This window comes from Lynx canadensis, chromosome A1 (genome assembly GCF_007474595.2).
Source record: "Lynx canadensis isolate LIC74 chromosome A1, mLynCan4.pri.v2, whole genome shotgun sequence".
Taxonomy (NCBI): Eukaryota; Metazoa; Chordata; class Mammalia; order Carnivora; family Felidae; genus Lynx; species Lynx canadensis.
In genome coordinates, this window is record NC_044303.2 from 168,007,569 (window position 1) to 168,029,204 (window position 21,636).

Here is a 21,636-nt window from a genome sequence, read left to right on the forward strand (position 1 = left end):
AAGGCTTGAATCTCACCATTTTCTCATCAGAATAACTGGAATGTGCCCAGATAGTTGGCCATTTCTAACCCTGCATTGTTTGAGCTTCTCAGGCCTTCTCTTGTGCGTATCATATAATCTTTTCTATCCACAAAGATTTTGAAAAATCAGCAGAGTACAAGTAGCCCCTGAAATAAAGGTGTCATTCAAGGAACAAAGTAGAAGGAGGGCTCCAATTAAAATGATGAAAATCTTTAATTTTTATTTAGGTATACTTGTACGGACACGTGTATATACAAATACAGATTGTATGGGTTGGTTTGTGTGTGGGTTTTTTTTTTTTTTTTTTACATTTTCTTTTATGTTTATATAATGTCAGCATTTCAAAACAGCACTCGATGAGTAAGTGCAAAGGAACTGCAAAGCAGGGCAGTACAAGCACAGGACCACACGGAGCTGGACTTCACACCCAGACGCACACACAATGAGTGGCTTCAATGGGGTGTCAAAAGTAAGCATGGAAAGCGGATTTTGACTCATGGGTAACCTCCAACATGCCAGCATCTATTAAACTGTACAGACAATGGGAGCAAGCCCATTGTAGGGAGATTTGTCTCACATCCGAGCAGCTCTTGGGCAAATGCATGGGAAAAACTCAGTGATGCCAAACCAGAGACAGACCTGCCCATTCACGGTTCTGAGGGAAAATAAAACGTGGGCGGAAGGAAAGAGACAAAAAAAAATAAACATCTAAAAGGGGGGGGGTGGTAGGCAAACGGGGGTGTTGGTGGAGGTGGTTTTCAAAAGAAAAAACGACTGACCACAGCTCTGAGAGCAATGAATGGAGGGGAATTTAAACTGTTTTATTAATTTTGGAGAAACTACTGAAAATGGCTGCTGCCGTTGCTAAGGCACCAGAGAAAAACAAAGTCCCTGAAAATCCACAGGTACTGTGCGACTCTTCCTTTCACAATGACACAGGGAAACAGCTCCCATTTAACCTTCCTAAATGGACTGGCTTGAAACCCTTCCCATGCTTGAGCCACGGGGGATTCTGGCACGTCTTCCTGGGGAGAAATGAAACAGTCTATGAAAACCACCACAAACAGAAAACCAAACCAAAATCCAGAACTGTTACTAAATTCCCTAAACCTTTTTAAACCAACATGCTGGGGGAGGAAGAACACCACAGGGCTCCAACATCAGACCTTGAAAACAGTGAGGATAAAATATTGATCAAAAAAGTCATGTTGTTCCAGGTCCCGAGATGATGGAGTCTTACGATTGGGCGGGTGATGACCACACACGAGTCCTGTATGGAGCAGTGTCTCAGCCATTTGTGACTCTTCTTAGCCACGTATACATTGGATGTTTCAAAGCCTCAATGCATGTTTTGTATCCTGAAAGACTATTGTTCTCACTTACAAAAGACATAAGAATCAAATTAATACTTTATTATCAAACACTATATACAACAGAGGTCGCTAAGAATACAGAATTTAAAGAACGCAGTTTTTTTTTTTGTTTTTTTTTTGTTTTTTTAATGTTTTACTTTTCTTTCCTCTGCCACCCAAGAAAGTACAGTACAAAACAATAGTCTAAACTAACACGAACTGTTACCTGGTCTATTAAAGGATACACAGTATCCACTAAACAGACAGATCCTTATTTCCCTGCTTCATGTTGCAAAGCCCTTGGCAACCAGGGGCAAAGGTCGCTGGGGTTTGACTAACTGGGGCTGAGAGGCAGCTAAGGCTGCCCTTCAGACTTTTGAGTTGTTTTTTGAATTAAAAGCTGCTACAAAATTGCATGACATCCTCCTAAGCCCCCAGAGGGTTGTAACACTACCATAAAAGGCCACCAGCACTTTCTGGACAAGATGAAAACTGTCTGATACCAATCATTTTCTTGGAAACTCCGTGGCAAGCATTACCTACAATTACATCACTTAAAGGTAGAGAAGCACACTGTCTACTGGTGTGGATAGTCTTGCTTTTTTTTTTCCTTTTTAAACTTAATTTGTAGTGGCATGATGAAGTAAAGGGGTCTAATTTCACTGTGAAAAATGAAAGACAATGGCAGAGAGGGCCATGAGTAATTATTTTATCATTTGTTAGAGACAAATGCTAGCAAAACCACAGAAGTCACCATTTCTAAAATGAAATTAGCACTGCTAATGTAGTTATGACTAACTGGAATCATTATAGGATCATTTGATTTCCTTGTGGTTATAGAACATGCAGTATTATTTTGGTTCTGACTATTGATCCATTTTAGAAGGTATCCGCCCCCCCCACCCCCACTCAAATCCCACTGGACCAACAAGCCGGTTAACTATTAATAAAAAGAAGTATTACTGGGTATTACTGAGAGTGCTGAGCATATACAGAGTTAAAGGAAAAAAAAGAATCCAATGCTGTGAACTTTTGTTTCAGTGAAATGGTGGCTGCCTTCTGTGACAAGACTCTGCCACTCCACAGAAGCTCCTGATGTCTGGGGGAACAGCACTGACGGTGTCTGCAAGGCCAGCAGCCTCACTGCCATGGTTCCAAGTGTGAACAGACCCGGCAGTAACATCCATTCCACATGGATCAGGTAAGCCCAGATTACATTTCAACATGTGTACAACTCTCCAGGGTGCAAGTGCCTTTACAGCTGCCTTTCATTCACATATTTTTCTAATTCAGAATTACTCACAATTTCGTAGCCAATTCCCATTCATAAAGTCTGTCCATACTGTGACCCCTCTCTTTTTTCATCTAGACATTTTAAAAAAAACAAATACATATTTTTAAAAAGCCTTATTTCCTGGACCGCTTCCAACTTTTCACCTATGACATAATCATGGCATTTATTTTTGTTTGTTTTATTTTTGAAAGGCATGGTTTCTATTGACATGCCGGGCAGTTAGTAAAAAGGCTAGATTTCCTTTCATTGGTCTGACACTTTCCCCTGTCTAGGCTTTGGAGCTCAGTTTGTGAGCCTCACCAGTAGTAACCCCAAGCTTGTATTTCCTGGTAACCAACTGGAAATGTCCCTTGTTGGCCATGCTAAGATTCCTCAAACAGGGTCATCTTGCGTTTTTTCTCCTTCTGCCCCGCCCCCACAATGAAACAAGATAGCCCCCTATATTTCTAAATGTATCAAGGGATACCACTTTTTTTCTCACAAGTTTAAATAGGACAAGCATATATACTCACTCTCAGCATAAAGTATATCTAAATAATGTATTTTCTATTCTAGTGGATTTTTAAAAAAATATTTTGTTAAAGTCTTTGGGACTCCATCTTGTTTATCTCCCACAGATAAACACATGTTCCCCCTACGCTTCAGGCTGTGTCAGAAAGGGAAAGAATATAAAATCAACACTTGACATTTTTTTATTCCAAACTTTGGAATTTTTATTCCAAATTTCCCTTTAGCCCTCCCAAGTAGTGCTGACTGACTCTCCTGGTGACAGGGGTGTGTGTCTGAGCCCCTGCAGTTGTGGAGTGTGGAGCAAAACGTGGGTACTAGGGTGGGAGTCGGGGAAAGGCCACAGCACACTGGCGCTCCAGCAAAGCCAAATCACATCTCCTCTGGCCACTGACCTCCTTTCCTTGGTACATATTGTCCCCCAGAGGAGTATCCAAAGCTATTCCATTATACACTCATCAACCCTGGCTTGTCAGCCTTGGGGAAGGTCACTTTATTCATAAAAATGCCTCTTTGAGTTTCTTTAAAAAAAAAAAAAATTGTAGCACCATGGTGATCTGTATTCAAAGGAAAAAAAAAATCTGGTGTGCATTGCCCAGTCACCAAAAAAATTAGAGGCACTCACACATACACACCCCCACCAAACCTAATTTTCTCTGTTCTCACACTTGTTCTGTGCTAGCATTCCCGCACCCGACCTGCTTTCTAGAAAAAAAGGCTTCTTTCATGGAGCACAAGTTTTGCCGTCAAGAATGCTTTAAGACAGTCATCTTAAAACAAAACAAAACAAAAAAACCCCCAGTGTCTCAACCTTTTAGAAGCCTGTTCATTTATGTACTCCTAGAGGAAAGGGTGTAATATTATATCTATTCTTAATACCTCCCCTCTGGACTCGACACGGTGACACGATGCCCCGCACGATCAGCTTACAGTCCTGAATGAGAAGGCATAAATATTGTATGGGAGAGCACAACCCTCCTGGGCCTTGCCGTTCCTGGCTGCATCTGCCACTATTCTTCCTTGTCCGTATACCGCTGACACAGGACGCTAACGGAGGTGGGCTCTGAGAGGAGAATGCACAGGAGCTGACGACCACTGGTGTCACTGTGACAATTTGGCATTTTCATCTGGAGTCCATTTAACTTGGAAGGGGTGAGAGAAAGTCAAGGGCAAGGGCTAGGGGTGGGATGGGGTAGGGGAGCAGCCACTACTTTAGCCCCTCCTGGCCCCAAGTTGTTGCTTAGAATTCAGGCTGAAAGAAAGAAAACAAAAATCTGACATCTGCCAAAAAACCAATAACAAGTCCCTTCTTAGGATGAGCAGTTAGGTGGATCTCTGGTGTTCCAAGACCCTGATGTTTTCTGTGACAGGTGACGGGAGGAGACTGTGCTATAACGTCAAAAGCATCGCCAGGAGGAACAGTAGGATTGCCAAAAGGCGGCTGGGTATCCTTGGTGTTTGTGCCGCGTTCTCACCGCGGGATGGCTCGGCTGACTCATGTACGGTGTCATCTGTTCAAATAGAAAGCACACATTCCAATGAGATTTCACATCCTTAATAACTCTCTTGCAGCAGCCTGCTGTTAACAGACCTCGCCACCCTCTGCAAAGTAGGGTAATGAACCTTGTGCCACCATTGACTTTCATGTCTGCATAATCACTCATTATTTACAGCAAACAAAGGAGAAGCAGAGAAAATTGGACTTTTTCAGCAATATTATTAACTTTCCTTAAAGAGTGAGGGGAAAAAATTGCACACAGACTGTAACCTCTGGCATGTGATCTCCTTTTCACTAACACACCTTGCACAAAGCTGAGATACCTGAATGCACCTTTTAAACCCAAGATGCCACGGAGAAGCAAGTAACATGTTTGGCAGGGGAGGCTGTAGTTATATTGGCATGTTGGTGGTTGACCAGAACGGGCTGCCCGTTTCCTGCTTTCTAGCTGTTTCAGAGGATTAGTGTTGAATGCCTGGTTGTTGGTTACCTACGTGAATTGTCAGATAAGAAAAATTAAATGCCAAAACCGCATTTAAATTAACTACACATAATGCCCACTAAACCTCAATAAATGGTGCCCACTAGTTTGCCTACAATTGGGAATCAATTATGGTGCTATTTCCATTACAAACCCTGTATCTCCAGGATTAAATTACTTGAACTTGACTGTTTTTATTTTTATCAGGCTGAAGCTTGGCACATAAATTATCGGCGTGGATGCAAATTTTCCTCTAAATAAAATGGATTAAGTGAGGTAAGCTTCTTTTATTTAGCTATAAAGTGTTCTACGAGGCTGCCTCTGACTTTGGATAGCCTTCCTGATCTGCATGATTAACAGGCTTAACTTTGAAACAGGAACTTTGCAGCAATTAGTACCCAAAGATAGATTGGAGGCCTGCCTGGGAGCCATGCTCTGCTCCAGTTTTGGTCTTCTTCCTTCCTCCTGGCTTAACTTGTGCTTTTAGACTACATGTTCTCTGAATTACATGTTCTTGGGGCCAAGGTGGCGGGGAGGGGTTCAGCTGTAGATTTTATTTCAGCATCAGGGGGCCTTCCTGTAAGAGTGCAGAGACTGTCATCTTGTATTCACTCCAATTGAGACTCTAGTAATTTGGGTCAGTTTTGTAGACCTCAAAGGATAATTCCTAAATATCCCGGCAGGACCCACGTACAACCCCTTAATGGACTGTTAATTCAAACTCCTGTAGATTGTCACAAGTCGCAATGAGGATGCTTTCTTTTTCACTAGGTATCATCACCATCACACTCCCTATTCTTGGTCCTGCAATGACCACTTTTCAGGCTCACAGGCTGGCCCTGCTTCAGACATGCTCAGGTAGGCCATTCCCGCTCATCACGTTCATTGCCACTGTGAACTAGGCAATAGATCCTGGCAGTGTCCAGGCTCTGCCCTGCAGTGCTCTTAGCACCTGAGCCTGTCCTCACGTAGAAGCTCCTGCATCTCTGTGTCACGTCTGCTCCCCTTTCCTGGACCTCAGCAAACCTGCGTGGAGTGGCTCTTGGCTTAAAAGACCAGAGAAGGTTAGGAAGCAAGAATGGGAAGTTAAATGGATACAGAGGAAAAAAATATAAAGCCCCACATGGTGCAGCCAACGACTTGCGGTCTCTTCTCCTCTGTTCTTCTGTCAGCCTTGCAAATGTATTAAATATGTAGTGAGCAGGACTTAGACATAAGTGCCCTGAATGGCCCTGAAATTAAAATCCAGATCACTTCAGGAGCATTGATGTGTTGTCCATCAGAACAATAGAGAGTACTTCAGGTTTAATTTGTACCAACCAGAAACCCTCAGGCTTCCAGATTTCATTTTGAAATACCGTTTATATTTATACACCTGAAATTACATCAGCTGTTGGGTTCTTCTCCATCGTGTTTTCACTACCATGTTTCCCAACCCTCTTCCTTGTGAAGTGTGGATGTGTACTGATAAAAGGTACTTAGGTAATATACAGGTACTCAGCATGCACTGAAAGGACAGTTGCCCTCCCTGTTCCTCCAAGATGCTCCGCAAGGTCTAGCCAGTGTTCCAGGCAGCACAAGACAGGGTGAATGACCTTGCGGACATTGAGAGGAGGAAAGCTTTTGTTTTACCTACAAGTGAAGCATGAGGTTACATGTACATTTCAGTCTTCTAATTGTGGATCGATTATTTGGAAGTAACCCTTTTCTAAACAACTAACCAGGAAGTGCCACTTTGCACTCAAAGGGGAAAATCTGTCCCTTTAGGGCATGATGGTTCTTCTCTTCTCTCTGTAACAGGCTGGTCCTGGCTCGGGATTCTACAAACCATCCTTTGATTATAGCAGGGCCTCACTGTTGGAAGATTCCATGGCCCCTGAGCAGCAAGATGAAAAACTGGCTGTTATTTGGGTAAATCTGAGCAATTCCAAAATTCTAAGGAAGGATTCTTAAGCAAAATCTATCCCAATAGAAATCACATCTAAACATCAGAGAATTTCTAACACTCATAATGGTGAGTGTAGCTTAAAAGCAGAAAATATTCCTCCTCTGAAACCAAATCAAGCCTTGCCTCCTGCCTACCAGGATTCTACAATATGAGGGTTTCAATGGTTAATTGAGAAAACACGAGCAATATTTTGGAGCATATTATGTGGCATATGTCTGCCCTGAGATCATCCTGTATCCCTGATGATAGGAAACTGGCAGGCAGAGTGTGCAAGCAAACAAAAAAGACAAATACATTCCAAAGACAGGTGAATTAGTACACATTACCGAGAACATGCAGTGGGATCCTTTCAGGCTTTCTGCATTCATAAAGTCTAGGTCTATACTCAGACATTCAACACAGTGGTGCAAAGCCACAAGTCTGACTGAAGTTTATGAGGAATAAGATGAACTACTCAAAGTTATTACTGCATTCATATAGCCAGTGATGGTAGCTCAACCTTGTCATAACTTTTTTAGTGAAGATGCTCACCAGAAAGCCCTTAAATACAGTCACAACTGACTCCACGAGCTTTTCTTGCACAGATCCCTATACGTGTGCACCCGCATTTCCACTCTCCAACGTATGCACTCACACACACCACATTCTGTTAAACTTCAAACTTCCATCAGTTATATGTGCGTAGGTTTGGGGGCCATCATGGATTTTAAATGCTCAGTGAAAAAACCTGTTTCCCAAAGACCGTGAAATATGCTCACATATGAATGCATCTTAATATCTTGCATTTTACCATTATTTGAATTCAAAGGTAATTTTCCTAATGCAGAGCAGTCCTCAGTGTAGCTACTGGTTACCAGAGAAGAACACACAATCTATTATTTCTAAATAGTCTCTTGCTCTCTTGATAGGCAATGGAATTTACCTGGAAAAAAGATTATTGGAAAGATATGCCTACATCTGCCACAATATGCATTAAAAAAAATCCTAATTCAGAATAACTTACGGTTACAACTTATGCCTGACTCTGCTGGTCATTCTACACCTGACTTACTAAGAAATGCAAAAGAGTAAAGTTCTCTTTATGAACATCTATGTTTCTACTGACGGTAAGTAAATCCTACTTTTACATTCACGTTGGGATAGGAGTTGAGAAATCTGAACATTAAATTTGGATCAGTCTCAAACTAGTGATGCAGCCTGGGCAAGTCTCAGTTATCAAGGGAAGAGTGTAGACTTTGTGGTCCTTAGGAGACAGCCCCTCTAACTCATACATCCTATGAGGGACCAAGTCCGCAAGCTTGTGAGGAGTCTCGTACCATGAAAAGCCACAGTAATGCTTCCAGGTTTCCAGGACACAATTAAAATGTCTCTGTGTCGGCATTCATTCCTTGCAACTTTCTAAAGCAGCTAACTGATCCCTGGGGAGCCAAGAAGGCCTCTCAGAGCTTTCTTGTACACACCTCCCATTTGTGCTGGGGTAAGATGCCTGCCTTAGAAAAACAAGAATGCTTGGGGAAGAAAATCTGACTCTTAATGTGAAAGCTGTTTTATGTCCTGAGGCACCACATTTACTCAGGGTAAGTTTCCCTAAGGCTCACTGACTGTCCTAGTAACAATATTCCAAAGAGAAAGTGGACTACACAACGCTTTAATTTCTAGGACCATAAAAAAAGAGAAGTTCCACTATAAATAGATGAAAAAAAAAAGTCTCTGTTCACACAAGGTGGGGCGGGAGGGGGGCTCCCATCTTTCTGTGAAGAAGAAATAATTTTAATTCCATTAAGCTTTGAGAGTTTTGTGAGAGTTGGGTAAGGAAACCAGTCAAGATCTCAAGCCAAGTAGGACAAAGAGAGGAAACCACAGGAAGGTAGGCATATGGGGGCATCAAGGTACAGTCCTCACTGCACAGTGGATACAGGACTCCTATCCGTCCGAATCAGTCTAGTTACATTTATAACCAAATGGATAGTATACAGCACCATTTTATACTCAATACGCTACAGTGTAGTTACAGTGTAAATACTTTGATGAGTGCTTCTGTGGGTTTTATTTTTCTTCAGTGACAGGAAAGTTTGGGTGTGTGGAGATCAGCAGTAGAAAAAATGTATCCTTAATACTTATTTTGCCTCAGCCATCAAGGATCACATTGCACTGGGTCGATGACATAAATTTGGAGGAGCCACAAGTGTGTGATTTGTGTTGGGCAACATGATTATACTTCTCCAGACCAATTGCTACTGATAACAATAGCACAAATAATATTTGAAATGAAGGTCTTTCGATCAGTTCAATGACTGCACGTGAATTGCTAGAGAAAATGAAATATGTTGAATTAGCTGCGATTTTGTGTAACAGTCTTGATTACTTTCATCCATAGATTTGGAAATAATGTAAAAAAATTTATAAGCATACACGATAGAATTTTTTTCTGTCTTAAATGAAAACAGATCCATTAATATTCACAGTGATTCACCAGCATGCTTGGAGGATATGGTAAAAAGTAGTGAGATTTTAGCATTCTGATGGGGCTTCTATATTAAGATACTGCATTACATCAAACCCATGTCCAAAAAAGAAAGGTCATATTTTATCTAACATGCATTACACGAAGATACTGGAGAATGAAGTAGAATATAAGTAATATTAGCATTGCTAGCAATGAGCAAAAAGCAGAGCAACTATAACGTGCAAACATGCGGAGAAGAAGAAAGGAAAAAAAGTACGGAAGCACCAGAGAGAGATGCATTTGTTAAAAGAGATTCTCTAAGCATACTAACCTGCTGGTTCTAATGAATTTTCTACTTTGTCGTTAACATCGAAAACACGATCATGAACACCTATAGTTTTCATACAGCTATCTATAACAAAAATAGAGATAACAGCCAAATATGTTAGTGAAGACACCCTTAAACTCCCATTTCTTTCTTTTTTTTTCTTTCTCTCTATTTTTTTCCTTTAATTTATGTAGAGATCGTTTTACAATCAATGGCATGTGTCCAAATGCCAATATTGTTCCCATTTGCTGTGCACGTACAACAGTCTAAGAAACAACAAGTTAGCAACTGCTGTGTACTTAAAAATAAAAGCATCATGAAGAATGATGAGAAAAAATTTGATGAAAACTAAAACATGGATGTTGATATACAAAACAGATACCACACAGGATTTAACAGTAAAAAAAAAAAAAAAAAAAAAAAAAAGTTTTACCGCCGTGAACCAGACCACACAATAAAGCATGCGCAATGAAGCCACCCTCTGAAGCTCATTCTAGTCAACTTACTTGTTGGTCTCACAAAGACTTTGAGCTTTAGACAGGACCTTCTTCCATTATCTGGGATTGCAGAGGCTGTGGATAAGACAAAATGAGAGAGAAAGGAGAGAACAACAACACATTATTCTTCATTTTCAAATGCAAATGGTCTACAAGAAACTGTTTCCTCAACAACAGGAGCATACTCTACTTTTTCCCAGAAGTTAAAACAAAAATACTTTTCAGATTGATGGAGACTGCTAGAAAGAGCTACTTTCCCATCCCTATCTTTTCTTTTCAATACAGTAAGGACTCATGCAAGAATGTTGGTAATCTACAGGAAAATACTTTGGATTTTTATTTCAAAGGCTCTTCCGTTTAACTTTATCTGTTATCAATTTTCTTTAAAATAAGAAGATAATGCTTGAGCCCTCCGGCCTTCATAGAGCTCCTCCGCATCTCCTGCAGGAAAAGGGGCCCAAGGTGAAAGTGCTGGCAAAAACCAGTAACAAATAGTTACAAGGCCAACTTAAACATGACCTATTTTTGCTGGGGAAAGCAAAGCTTTGTCTGTCCTGAAAGCCTGTCTGTCAGTGCTTTGCAGGTAATTCAATTAGAGGTTTTACTCAGAACTTGGCTCTGCATTCTATATGACTAAACCGAGCCCAGCAACTTCCATCATACTATTATAAGTACAATATGCTATTGAGAAAGCACACTGGTGCAATGGTACATTTATTTTAAGAATTTTGCCACAGAGAAGGATGGAAGTAATAAAGCGGGCTTACCAAAACATGACAACATGTTTCAAGTTATAATTCATTTGAGGAAGAAACTTTCTTCTCCTCTTCAAGATAATAAGACTGTAAACTTTCTCTGCATTGGAAAGATTATCTCCCCTCAGTACACACAGCATAATGTCAAAGGGATTTCCAAGGGCGGTAAGACCCTTAACAATCTCATATGTTCACTAATGCATTCTAGAAATGACAGAAATTACAGAAACGAGTGCTGCATACTTTCCTCCCTGTGTGTTTGCTTCAAGTGGTTTCTTCAGAAAATGCAAATGACAGCAATTAAAACTCACATGGCTTACGGTTATTTGGTAATGCCCTCAGTGACAAAGTCAGGACCAGTGTTTGATATGCCTTCTCTCTCCTTTATTTTTTATTTTGATTCCTCATGGGAGCCCAGAAATTGAAAACGCTTAGTGCATAGGTGAGGGGATTCAAGATGCAAACTCCAAACTAATTTTACACCAGTCTCCTCCAGTAACTCCAGATCCATGTGCTGGAGAACTTATAAATTCACCACCTAAAAGAGATCAAGCTGTAAAGGACCCCTAGTGTCACTATTCAGCACCTGTTGAAAACTCTTAATTCTAAGACTAAAGTATACAGAAAAGAGGTTTTTGTCTCTCCCCTTCTCCCCTCTGACAAGCAGTTAAGAAGTGCTAACAGCTGGCTTTGCTGTAAGCTTTCATTAAATCAAAGTCGGAAAAACTCCCTCTACTGACATTTACAGTAACTAGTGTGTTATTTAGGGCACAATATTTGCACTCTGTGGTTTGATCCAGGAAATGGTGTCCTTCCTCTGGACCCCAACTGCACATGTGCATGTCACAAATACAGTCCGCATACGTGACTCCAATTCATTAGAAAAACCATGGGTTCTTGAGATGGTTTATATCTTATTCACGAGAGGTGGTGTGAAAAGGTGACACGTGGATATTTACACTGCCATTTTATGGACTTTGGAGCTGAGATCAACTCACTGCAAGCTTCGTGAACTTGATCTGCCACATGGAAGAACGGATTGAACCAAAGATCCTGCAAGACACAGTAGGCTTGCGGCAGGATCAAGTGTTTAATTATTTTAGTGGGGGCACTTTCTGGGAGTTGGTACAGGTCTTTCAGATTTATATGTCAGAGAAATCCTGTATATTCAGGACAGAAAAATCATTGTAGGGCACACAGGAATAACCAAACAGCAACAGATGATAAGCTGTCTGGGAAAAACTGAAGAGCGATCTCTCACCAGCTCTGAGAGATGGACAGTTGGCCTTAGCTACAGGCTGCTACACTCTTCTGTGAATTAAGGATATAACACTTAAAAAACACATAATGTACTTAAAACAAAAACCTCTTTTCCGATCTAACTTCTCCATCACATCCTCCTCTCCCATCACCAGAAAAGCTGTAACAATCATGTGACCTACATGTTATACTATAACTATTAATTACACTCTAATCCTGAGAAAAATTGATGAACAAAGAATAAAAACATATAACATGAGTACACAACGCAGATGACATTAAATCAGCTACCTCTGCAACCTCTGACCTGAACTCATGCAATCAGTTCTTAACCCTTACAAGCTAACCTGAAAATGTAGGACATGCCAGGTCAGCGATAACTGGGTTCCTTGCTCACCCCACAGAGAAACAAAACCAAAAAGCCTAAAAACTTTTCATGTAAGATTTTAAGAAGCAGGAGTCCGGCTTTATTCCATGTTATGTTCCAGGTTTCTTAACCCCATACTCCCCAGATGACAAATGTAGGATGCCTTTATACTATGTGCAAAACACACTATTAATTATGAATATTTGAAGACTAAAAGGTAATCTAAAAAGTGCTTCACCAGTCACAAGTAAACAAAAAGCAGTGGACTGAACATTAAGAACACCAAATAACAGAGGAATTGAAAAATGTAACCGTCACACAAGTGAAGTTATAAAGAAAATCCTCTCGGGATCAATTATGAGCAAAAAGGAGTTGCACATGGACACAAGGGAGTAAAAGCTGAAAATGTGCCTGACTTGTCTCAGGAGGTAGGTAGTGTTAATCCTGATAATTCTAGAGCTATGACAGTTTATAATGGCCAACACTATCTTCATTAAAATAAAATCTGTAACTCCATATCCTCCTTTCCTTAGAAAATTAATAGTCAACATTTGAAAACCGATGATAATTACTAACAGCTTCATCCATCCATTCAAATGCTTTAAAATTCCTACTATGTGCCTGCTTCCCTGTTAGGTACTAGGGGTACAAAGGTATGTAAAACACACTGTCCCTCTCCTTGTGTGGGTGCTTATTCCAGCCGGGGACATAAATATGAACCACATGAATATGAACCATGGTGTGATAACGGAGGTCTGTGTGAATTGCCAGCAAAGCTTTAGGCATGGACTTAGCTTGGTCTAGGAGTGGGACGCTGTCCCAGACGTGTTTATCAGAGGGAATTTTATCGCCTACAGAAGCCAATCAACAGGATATGGGACAAAAGAATTAAAACAGTTCCTCCCTTGGGGCGCCTGGGTGGCTCAGTCAGTTGACCGGTCAACTTGGCTCAGGTCATGAGTTTGAGCCCCGCATGGGGCTCACTGGTTCCCTCTCTCTCTCTCTCTGCTCCTCTCCTGCTCTCTTTCAAAAACGAATCAACGCTAAAGACACAAAAACAAAAACAGAACACATTTCCTCCCTGAGTTGCCACAGTGGAGCTTTAGCAACCAAAATTAAGTCTTAACCAGCAACAGATGAAGAATAGCTAGACCTGAACTCTTCCCATGAACATACATGGATTTTCTAACAGACTTGGTCAAACTAAAATATAAATGCAACTCCTGTCTCAAACATTTGTCACATAATCCACATTCATATCCTTTTATTCGGTTTATTGCTGAAAATGCACATTTGGAGTCTGGAAGCTGGGAATCGGGGTAGGGGACCATTAAAACAAGTACAACCTCTCATTCCCTGATCTTAATAGAAACTTTATAAATCAAACCACAGGGTTCTTTCCCCCTACTGATCTGCAAAAAAACAATCAAAATCATACAACACGTAATGAAATATAATCTGAGGGTCTTCTGTGTTTAGAGTATCATGCTAATAAGGCCATGAAGGCTGCATATCCTCAGTCTGTTCCATGACCTCAGACAGGGGCCCCAACTCCAGCCATTCCTGAAAACCTGTTTCCTGGGTCTCCTGGGGTCAGCTCAGCTCAGCACTTATCAGCCAATCTGATACACAAAGGGGACCACATTCAGTGCCCCCAAATCAGTACTTCTAGAAGATTTAGCGTTGTCAATGTAACAGTATTCACATCGCAACTCACTACAGGCTTATCAGGTGGACATGGCAAACAGTATAATGGCACCATGCTTTTCACAGGTAGCTTGTGACCTGGCTCCAATTATTCTCACTTGAGAGCGGGCTGAACCTAGCTGTTTTTGCTTCTAACGAGTAGAATACAGGAAATGTGATAGGATGTCATTTCTGTGAGTGTGTTGCAAAAGACCATGACGACTTTCTTGCCAGCACTGTTTCTCTTGCTCATGAAGCAAGGTGCTGTAGTGTGAGAATCTCAATGCAGAGGCCCAGTGGCAAGGGACTGAGGGAGACCTCCAGCCAAGAGTGTGCAAGGAACGCAATCAGCCAACAATCTGATGAGGAACTAGAGAGTGAATCCTTCTCAACTGAACCTTTAAATGATTGTTATCTTGTGGGAGACCCATACCCAGAGGACCCAGCTAAGCTACTTCTGGATCACTCATCCACAGAAACTGTGAATATTAAATGTCTTGGCCCCAAATTTGGGGGCAATTTGTAACTCAACAGCTAACTGATACAGTGCTATATAAAAACAACTTTGTGCTACCAAAAGCTTCCCATGGCCGACTTGAGTAAGACCTTAAAAGCTAAGGCACTGGGGTCTCCTCTCTGGAAAACCACCATGCCCGTTTCCACAGGGCAGCTCCTGCCTTATGCGGCTCCCACGTCTAAACAACTAGATCCCTTCCTAGTTACTTTTCAAGCTACTGTTACAAGTCCACTTAAAATATGCCTTGAAGAGAAGTAATTATAAACTGCTGTTGAAGAAATACTACAAGATGTATCTATTTGTTTTCACTCCAGCCCTTAAAAACGGTTTTTCATTTTCCTGCCCATGCCACTTAGTTTGTTTTCGCTAATGCAGCCAACCTGTGCTTTTCTGTGCAATTATCATGTCTCACTTTAACTCCAAATTGCTGGGTGAACTAAAAGGAGCTTTGATACAAAATGTAAACTTAAATCATAAGACAGAATGCCCTTCCTCAAACAGGAGAAATAGCATGTACAGATGAGCTTAAAAACACGTGAACTAAGGGGCGCCTACGTGGCTCAATGGGTTGAGTGTCCAACTTTAGCTCAGGTCATGATCTCACAGTTCATGAGTTTGAGCCCCGTATCAGGCTCTGTGCTGACAGCTCAGAGCCTGGAACCCCCTTCAAATTCTGTGTCTCCCCTCTCTCTGCCCCTCCCCTGCTGGCACTCTGTGTCTCTCCCTCAAAAATGAATAATGTTAAAAAACAAATGTAAACTAAAAGGACTGTAATAATAAGTTAAAATTATCTTCGTATCAAAAAGCTTGTATCAATTATCTTATACACAGGCTATTAAATTAAAAACAAACATTTTGAGATTTCAAGCAACTAAAAGTAATCAAGGCAGCAAACATCCTTTTTTGTGAAGAACCAGAAGCTTAGCAGATAGGGTGATATACTCTGGTATTTTCTTTCTCCACATTTTTAGGTCCAATACTGTACTCATCAGTCAACATTAATATCTCTGCCTAACCTAATTCATCCCCAAATCTTAATTCCTAAAGCCAAAATCCTTCTCCTTTACCGTGTCCCTTGTCAATCTGGGTACCTCGAGAAGTTGTATTTTTAAGAACAGTCAGCCACTTTCTTCTTCCTTTTAAAGAAATGAGTGTGTGTGGGAGCATTAAAAATGCAGTTTTCCATTATGTTTGCCACAGGCAATAGTTCTCAATTTGTGCAAGTCAGAAGAAGAGATAGGCTATTAGTTGTTAGCAGAACCTAGTCTTTTCTCTGCAGGTTTTCATGTAGTTTAACATACAACACAGATACATGCAAATTAGACCAGGCGACAGCAGAATTAAGCATTAATATTCCTTTCGCAATAAATGCTGAAAAAGTAAAGCTCACTTAAATAAACAGTACTACTGGAAATGTCTTCCAGAATTTAATGAATCAAAATCCATTTTGTATCTGTGCATGGAGGTAGGGAACAGAAGAAGTGGTGGGTGTAGGATAGAGATTAACAAAAGCCATATGGACTTTTTGGAAAATGGTTACCAGACCGAGAAAAAGTCTTAAAAGTTAGGCCTCTTGTTAGGAAAGAATATCCCAGCAACAATTGCAACTGGCCATCTGCCCTTTTTTAAAAGGCAGCGCAACACCTAATTTTCATATTAAGAACAAAATGACCAGTTACGATGGAATACACTTCGCCATTTTACCTTTTGAGGTTTAAAACTCACATGTTTTAATAACCTGCTCTTGGCCCCAGGTTTATTAAACTTCTATCCTAAGAGCAACCACAGGAGCTGGCTACATTTGCCCATACCTTTTATCCTTCCCAGCCAGTGGTGTTTCAAGACTTAAATCACTGGCAGGTTAAGGTCAAAGCCCCACATGTAACACTTGGAAAAGAGGTTACTAAGTAGAGGTAGGAACCTTGAAGAAACTTAAAATATCATGTAAATACTAGAATCTCTGATAGGCCTCTAGGGATGTGTCTTTTAAAAAAAAAAAAAACTAGAAAAGGAAGAGGGGTGTTTCCCACTGTATAGTAAGGGTAGAGCAATGTACTCCAAGAGCTAAAACTCGTGTTTCAACACCAGGGAACTGTAACAGGGACAAATAATTAGAGTAAAGTTCAGGGAGAGGGAAGTGAAATTAGTTCCAGCTGTGCAGCCTCAGACAAAAGAGAAAATAGAAGGTACCACCCATCACACCCATTGCCCCCCTTTCCCTAGCTCTCCACCCCCTTAGGCCAAATTCTCACTGCAAATGCTAACTTAAGTAGTATTTAAATTCCAGGAGCTAAGCCTCAGAAGATCAATTATTTTTTCTTTGCAACCTCAAATAAATGGCTGAGGACAAGTTTCTTGCCACTGATTTCTAGGAAAACAAACAGGACATTATCATGCTTTTGTACAGATTTATTTCAAGGGTGGGCAGACTTTTACTTGCCTTTTAAAGCTCAATGACAATGAACTTATTTCTACTGCTACTCAAAAGGGTAGGGTCTGTCTCATATACTTTGGTATCTATTAAGGCATGACCAAAAAGTAACCTGGATTTTAGAGAATGCTTTTAAATTATCCTCTATACAGGAAGAATTTTCTAGTTCTTTTTAAGAAAAAATGAAGTCAGCTTAAACGTATCTCCTTCCATGATGTGACCGGAAAAATCCAGTCCACATAGGCACAGAAAGCGAGATAATATTTAGATAGTATTTTAATTGTTAACTGTATTACCTCATGTTCAGAGTTTTAAGTTCCTTCCTGGATATTTTACTTAAAAAAAAAAAAAATCAACGGACAGGACATATTTTAACAGGAAAAGTAAGTTTCCTGTTACAAATTGCATTGTAACTATTTTCTGAGACCTGGACTAGCCTGAGGCCACACTACTGAAATGACTGTCCCAGGTCATCAAGGTCAGATAGTTCTCTCTCTCTTGTTTGTGTTGATTTTGATGAATTTTGCCTGCTGTACCAGAGAAGTATAATCTGACAAAAAGAAAACAAATAAGCAGAATGACTCACTTACAAAAACTCTTCTTCAGCTAGAAGCCACAGAATAAAGGTAATAACAAAAACAAAAACTTAGACAAAAGGCAGAATTCCTAGAATCCCAGAGAGGAACTATTTATATTATTCCTTCTCCACAGGCTCTTTATGGCACCTCTATGATCTGTTATTGGAGTTTCTGTTAACTGGTAAGCAATGAGAGCCACAAATTCCATTCCTCATTTATACAGTATTTAGCAGGAACAGTGTATCATATAGCACAAAGGCAGCAAGACAGTAATAAGTCATCAAGTTAATACAATTCAAAGAAGCTCCGGGAAAAAAGCTATTATTTCTTTGCAGTTTCCATAACCACTGTCATCCTGATCTTCCCGAGTGAGGGACCTTGGAATGGGCATGGTTTAGTGGTTCAGCACATGCACAATGATGATCTCAATTTTTTTCCTGGTTCACCTGTTCTGGCTTCTGTGGTGCCTTTCAGTCAGCTGCTTAACCTAAGTGGGCCTCTGTTTCCCTATGGGAAAAAAAAAAATTAAGTATGACCTCCTCTAGAGGAGCGGTAGGCTGTTAGCTTGCACTTAGAAATGCAGGTGACAGATCTCTTTAGATCTAGAATATCAGGTCACTATTCCACAGATTGACAGAATGAGTTCTGCCCTTACCACTCCTTCTGCACTTGGATTTCCCTCAGCAAGTAGTCCCTAGTTCTGAGCATACATTTACAGGAAGGGGAGGGGTCGGGTTATGGATAGTTGTGACAAAGTTCTTAGTCATAAGGAAAACCAGGGGGACACGTGTGACCTTTTACTTGTAGCCTAAATTAGAAAAACTGTATTCTACCATAGTTTTGATGTGGACATGGGGGGTAAAGGGGCTTATATGAGTAAGTGCGCTTTGGGGTGAGAGTTCAGAAAATTACAAAGGGCACTGGATGACCTGTTCCTTTTGAAAATCATGCTAAGATTCTCTGAGTTCTTCAATCCATGTTAAGAGTGTGACCGTGCTATTGTATTAGAGAGATGCCGACCAAAGACGAGGACGTAGCTCCCACAGAGCAGTTAGGAGGCCAGGCATGGAGACCGCCTTTGCTGCTGGGCACAGAGACAGAGTGGAGGGAGCCCTGGTGCTCAGGGATCGCAGCCCAGAGGGGAGGCAGCCTGCCGCCACGCCCACACCAGTTCATGAGAAAGGTTCCTGCACCCGAATTTGATATTCTTTTGCATCCTATTTGGGTAAATATCTATTTACACATGTCAATTATGTCTTTGTTTTTCTTGGCCAGGAGGCTACGTTCTCGCAATGTCTGCCATTTCTGGAGCTAAGGTAAGTCTCTGGGCAAGGGTAGCCAGGCCCCATGGAACCCCAGAGTCCTGAACAAATGAATGTTCTCTCTTTAGAAGGCTAGATTCCCCCAAAGAGGAAGTCATTTAGGTACCAGGACTGTACATTTCGTTTCACACCCAGAATGCTTTCCTTGATGAAGGTTTCAATGTTGACAGAGCAAATAAAATCAAAGCTAAGGCTAAGAACCAAATGCTGGTTTGCTCTGGTTGTCTCTAACTAGGACCATTTCCAGGAAAGTTCATGGCTGTGCACTGCAGGGCAGCACATTAGCCAGTCTTTCACAGTTGGCCCCAACTTCAATTTCTTTAACTCTCCCCCTCCTCCCTGCTTTAATCCACATTAATAGCTAGTCCCAACAATATTCTCTCCCAGAACCTCCCTGGCTCCCAAGTCTCATATGACTTTTCCTTTGCCTCTCAGAAATCCCAGCTCTCTCCAGCCACTTGAGATAGTTCCCCATTCTTCCAACAGGAAAATCCTCTTCTGGCTTCTTCCATGGATCTGTTTCTATCAGGTAATAGTACCTAACCCATTCTGTTTTGTCTCAGAGCTGTTACCCTGTGTCTCTGCTGCTCGGATTGGGAGTTCCCTACAGAAGGAGACCTGCTGGGTCCTCAGTGCCTGTGAATCCACTGCTTTGTGTGTAACATGTTTTCCAGAAGGATTTGGAGAAGGAGTCTACAGGCCACAAGAATCTGTCGAGCTGTTGACCAAACATGAACGAAAACTTGGGATTAGAATAAAAAAGAAAATGGAGAGAGGGGTCAAGGAAATGAAAGAAAGAAAGAAAGAAAGAAAGAAAGAAAGAAAGAAAGAAAGATCTCTTTTCTTGGAAGGCTCCTCCCTGTCTCTGCTGTCTTCTTAGGAAATGATCTTGGAAACTGTGACCTAATAGTCAAAACCTGGGGAGATATACAAAATTCAAGGAGGTATTATTTTTCATGTCTGCAATGTGTGGTTGAGGTGATAAGCTGGAAATGAAAGGAATGTGCGCATCTTTAGGAGCCAAAGATGTGCAGAATCTCATGAAATGATCAGTCTGTGTGGAGCTGCAGGCCCCACCAGTAAATAGGAGAACAAAGGCAAGGTGATGGGAGGATCCGGAGACCTCACGCTTAAGGATAGAAAAGTGACACTGGGGCATCATAATCAGAGGTGAAGAGTGAAGCCATCCTGCCTGAAATCCTCTAGTCATTAAGACGGTTTGGCAAGTTAAGGTACCTCACCTCAAACACTACATGAGAGAGTAATCCCAAAATTGTGTTAGGGGATATGGTTGAGTTTAAAAACTAAGCATAGGTGTTTTTAAGAGAATCAAATCACAGAGCGAGTATTCTTTGTGTGTTAAAAAAAAGCACCTGAGAATGCGGAACCTTAATGCTTTCAAAGCGTATGACGACTTTGGCCATTCAGAGTAACTGGTCAGACATGTCAGTCCAATTTAAAATATGTAATGGAGCAACTGCTTTATATTTTTGACTAATGACATCCTAGGTTACATAGAGTTTTAAAACATTTACCAGAATTAAAACATATTTTTCAGTTTCAATTACTATAAGAATTACTTAAATACTTGGGAGGGTTTTACAGTCCCACAATTCAAGTACTTAAAAAGGAAAGACTTCTCATGGTGAGCAGTGACTAATGTGTAGAATTGTTTACTCAATATACTGTATGCTGGCAACTAATATTACTCCGTGTGTTAATTGTACTTCACTGGAGATACAATATATTCTCTTTGCTTTTTATTTATTTTTAATTGGTTAAAGGAGTTTAATTAACCGAGTTTGTAAATGGAACCAAATATTTAAATTTCCAAGTCTTATATATAGAATAATAAGATGATGTGTAAACGAATGTGAATAGGCTAAATTTGAAAATTTAAACATTTTGGGGGCGCCTGGGTGGCGCAGTCGGTTAAGTGTCCGACTTCAGTCAGGTCACGATCTCGCGGTCCGTGAGTTCGAGCCCCGCGTCGGGCTCTGGGCTGATGGCTCAGAGCCTGGAGCCTGTTTCCGATGCTGTGTCTCCCTCTCTCTCTGCCCCTCCCCCGTTCATGCTCTGTATCTCTCTGTCCCAAAAATAAATAAACGTTGAAAAAAAAAAATTTAAAAAAAAAAAAAGAAAATTTAAACATTTTAAAAATGTGTTATCTTAATAAGTCAAATATCAAATTTGAAATCCAAACTAACCCTTTAAATAGACCTTCCTGTGGACATAAACTATCCTCTGTGCACCAAAAATATACTTGATACTTGCTTTCAGGCCATGGCTCAAATACTGCCACCCTAAAGAGGCTTTCCATGACCACCCACCTGACTGAAAGCCTTATT

At 40.9% G+C, this 21,636-nt stretch overlaps 1 protein-coding gene across 2 annotated transcripts in view; it reads right to left on the reverse strand.

The window, feature by feature from the left end:
* Nucleotides 1-215: 215 nt before the first annotated feature.
* EFNA5 (ephrin A5) overlaps nucleotides 216-21,636 on the reverse strand; it is a 275,773-nt gene continuing 254,352 nt past the window's right edge. The window contains exons 3-5 of one of the 2 annotated variants that reach the window (XM_030326080.1): nucleotides 10,382-10,447; nucleotides 9,879-9,959; nucleotides 216-4,685 (exon numbers count right to left, since the gene is read on the reverse strand). In XM_030326080.1, coding sequence (XP_030181940.1) covers nucleotides 4,564-4,685; nucleotides 9,879-9,959; nucleotides 10,382-10,447 — 269 coding nt within the window. In that variant the 3' untranslated portion in view covers nucleotides 216-4,563. The remainder of the gene's footprint in view (nucleotides 4,686-9,878; nucleotides 9,960-10,381; nucleotides 10,448-21,636) is intronic. The other variant, XM_030326073.1, reaches the window with a different exon arrangement.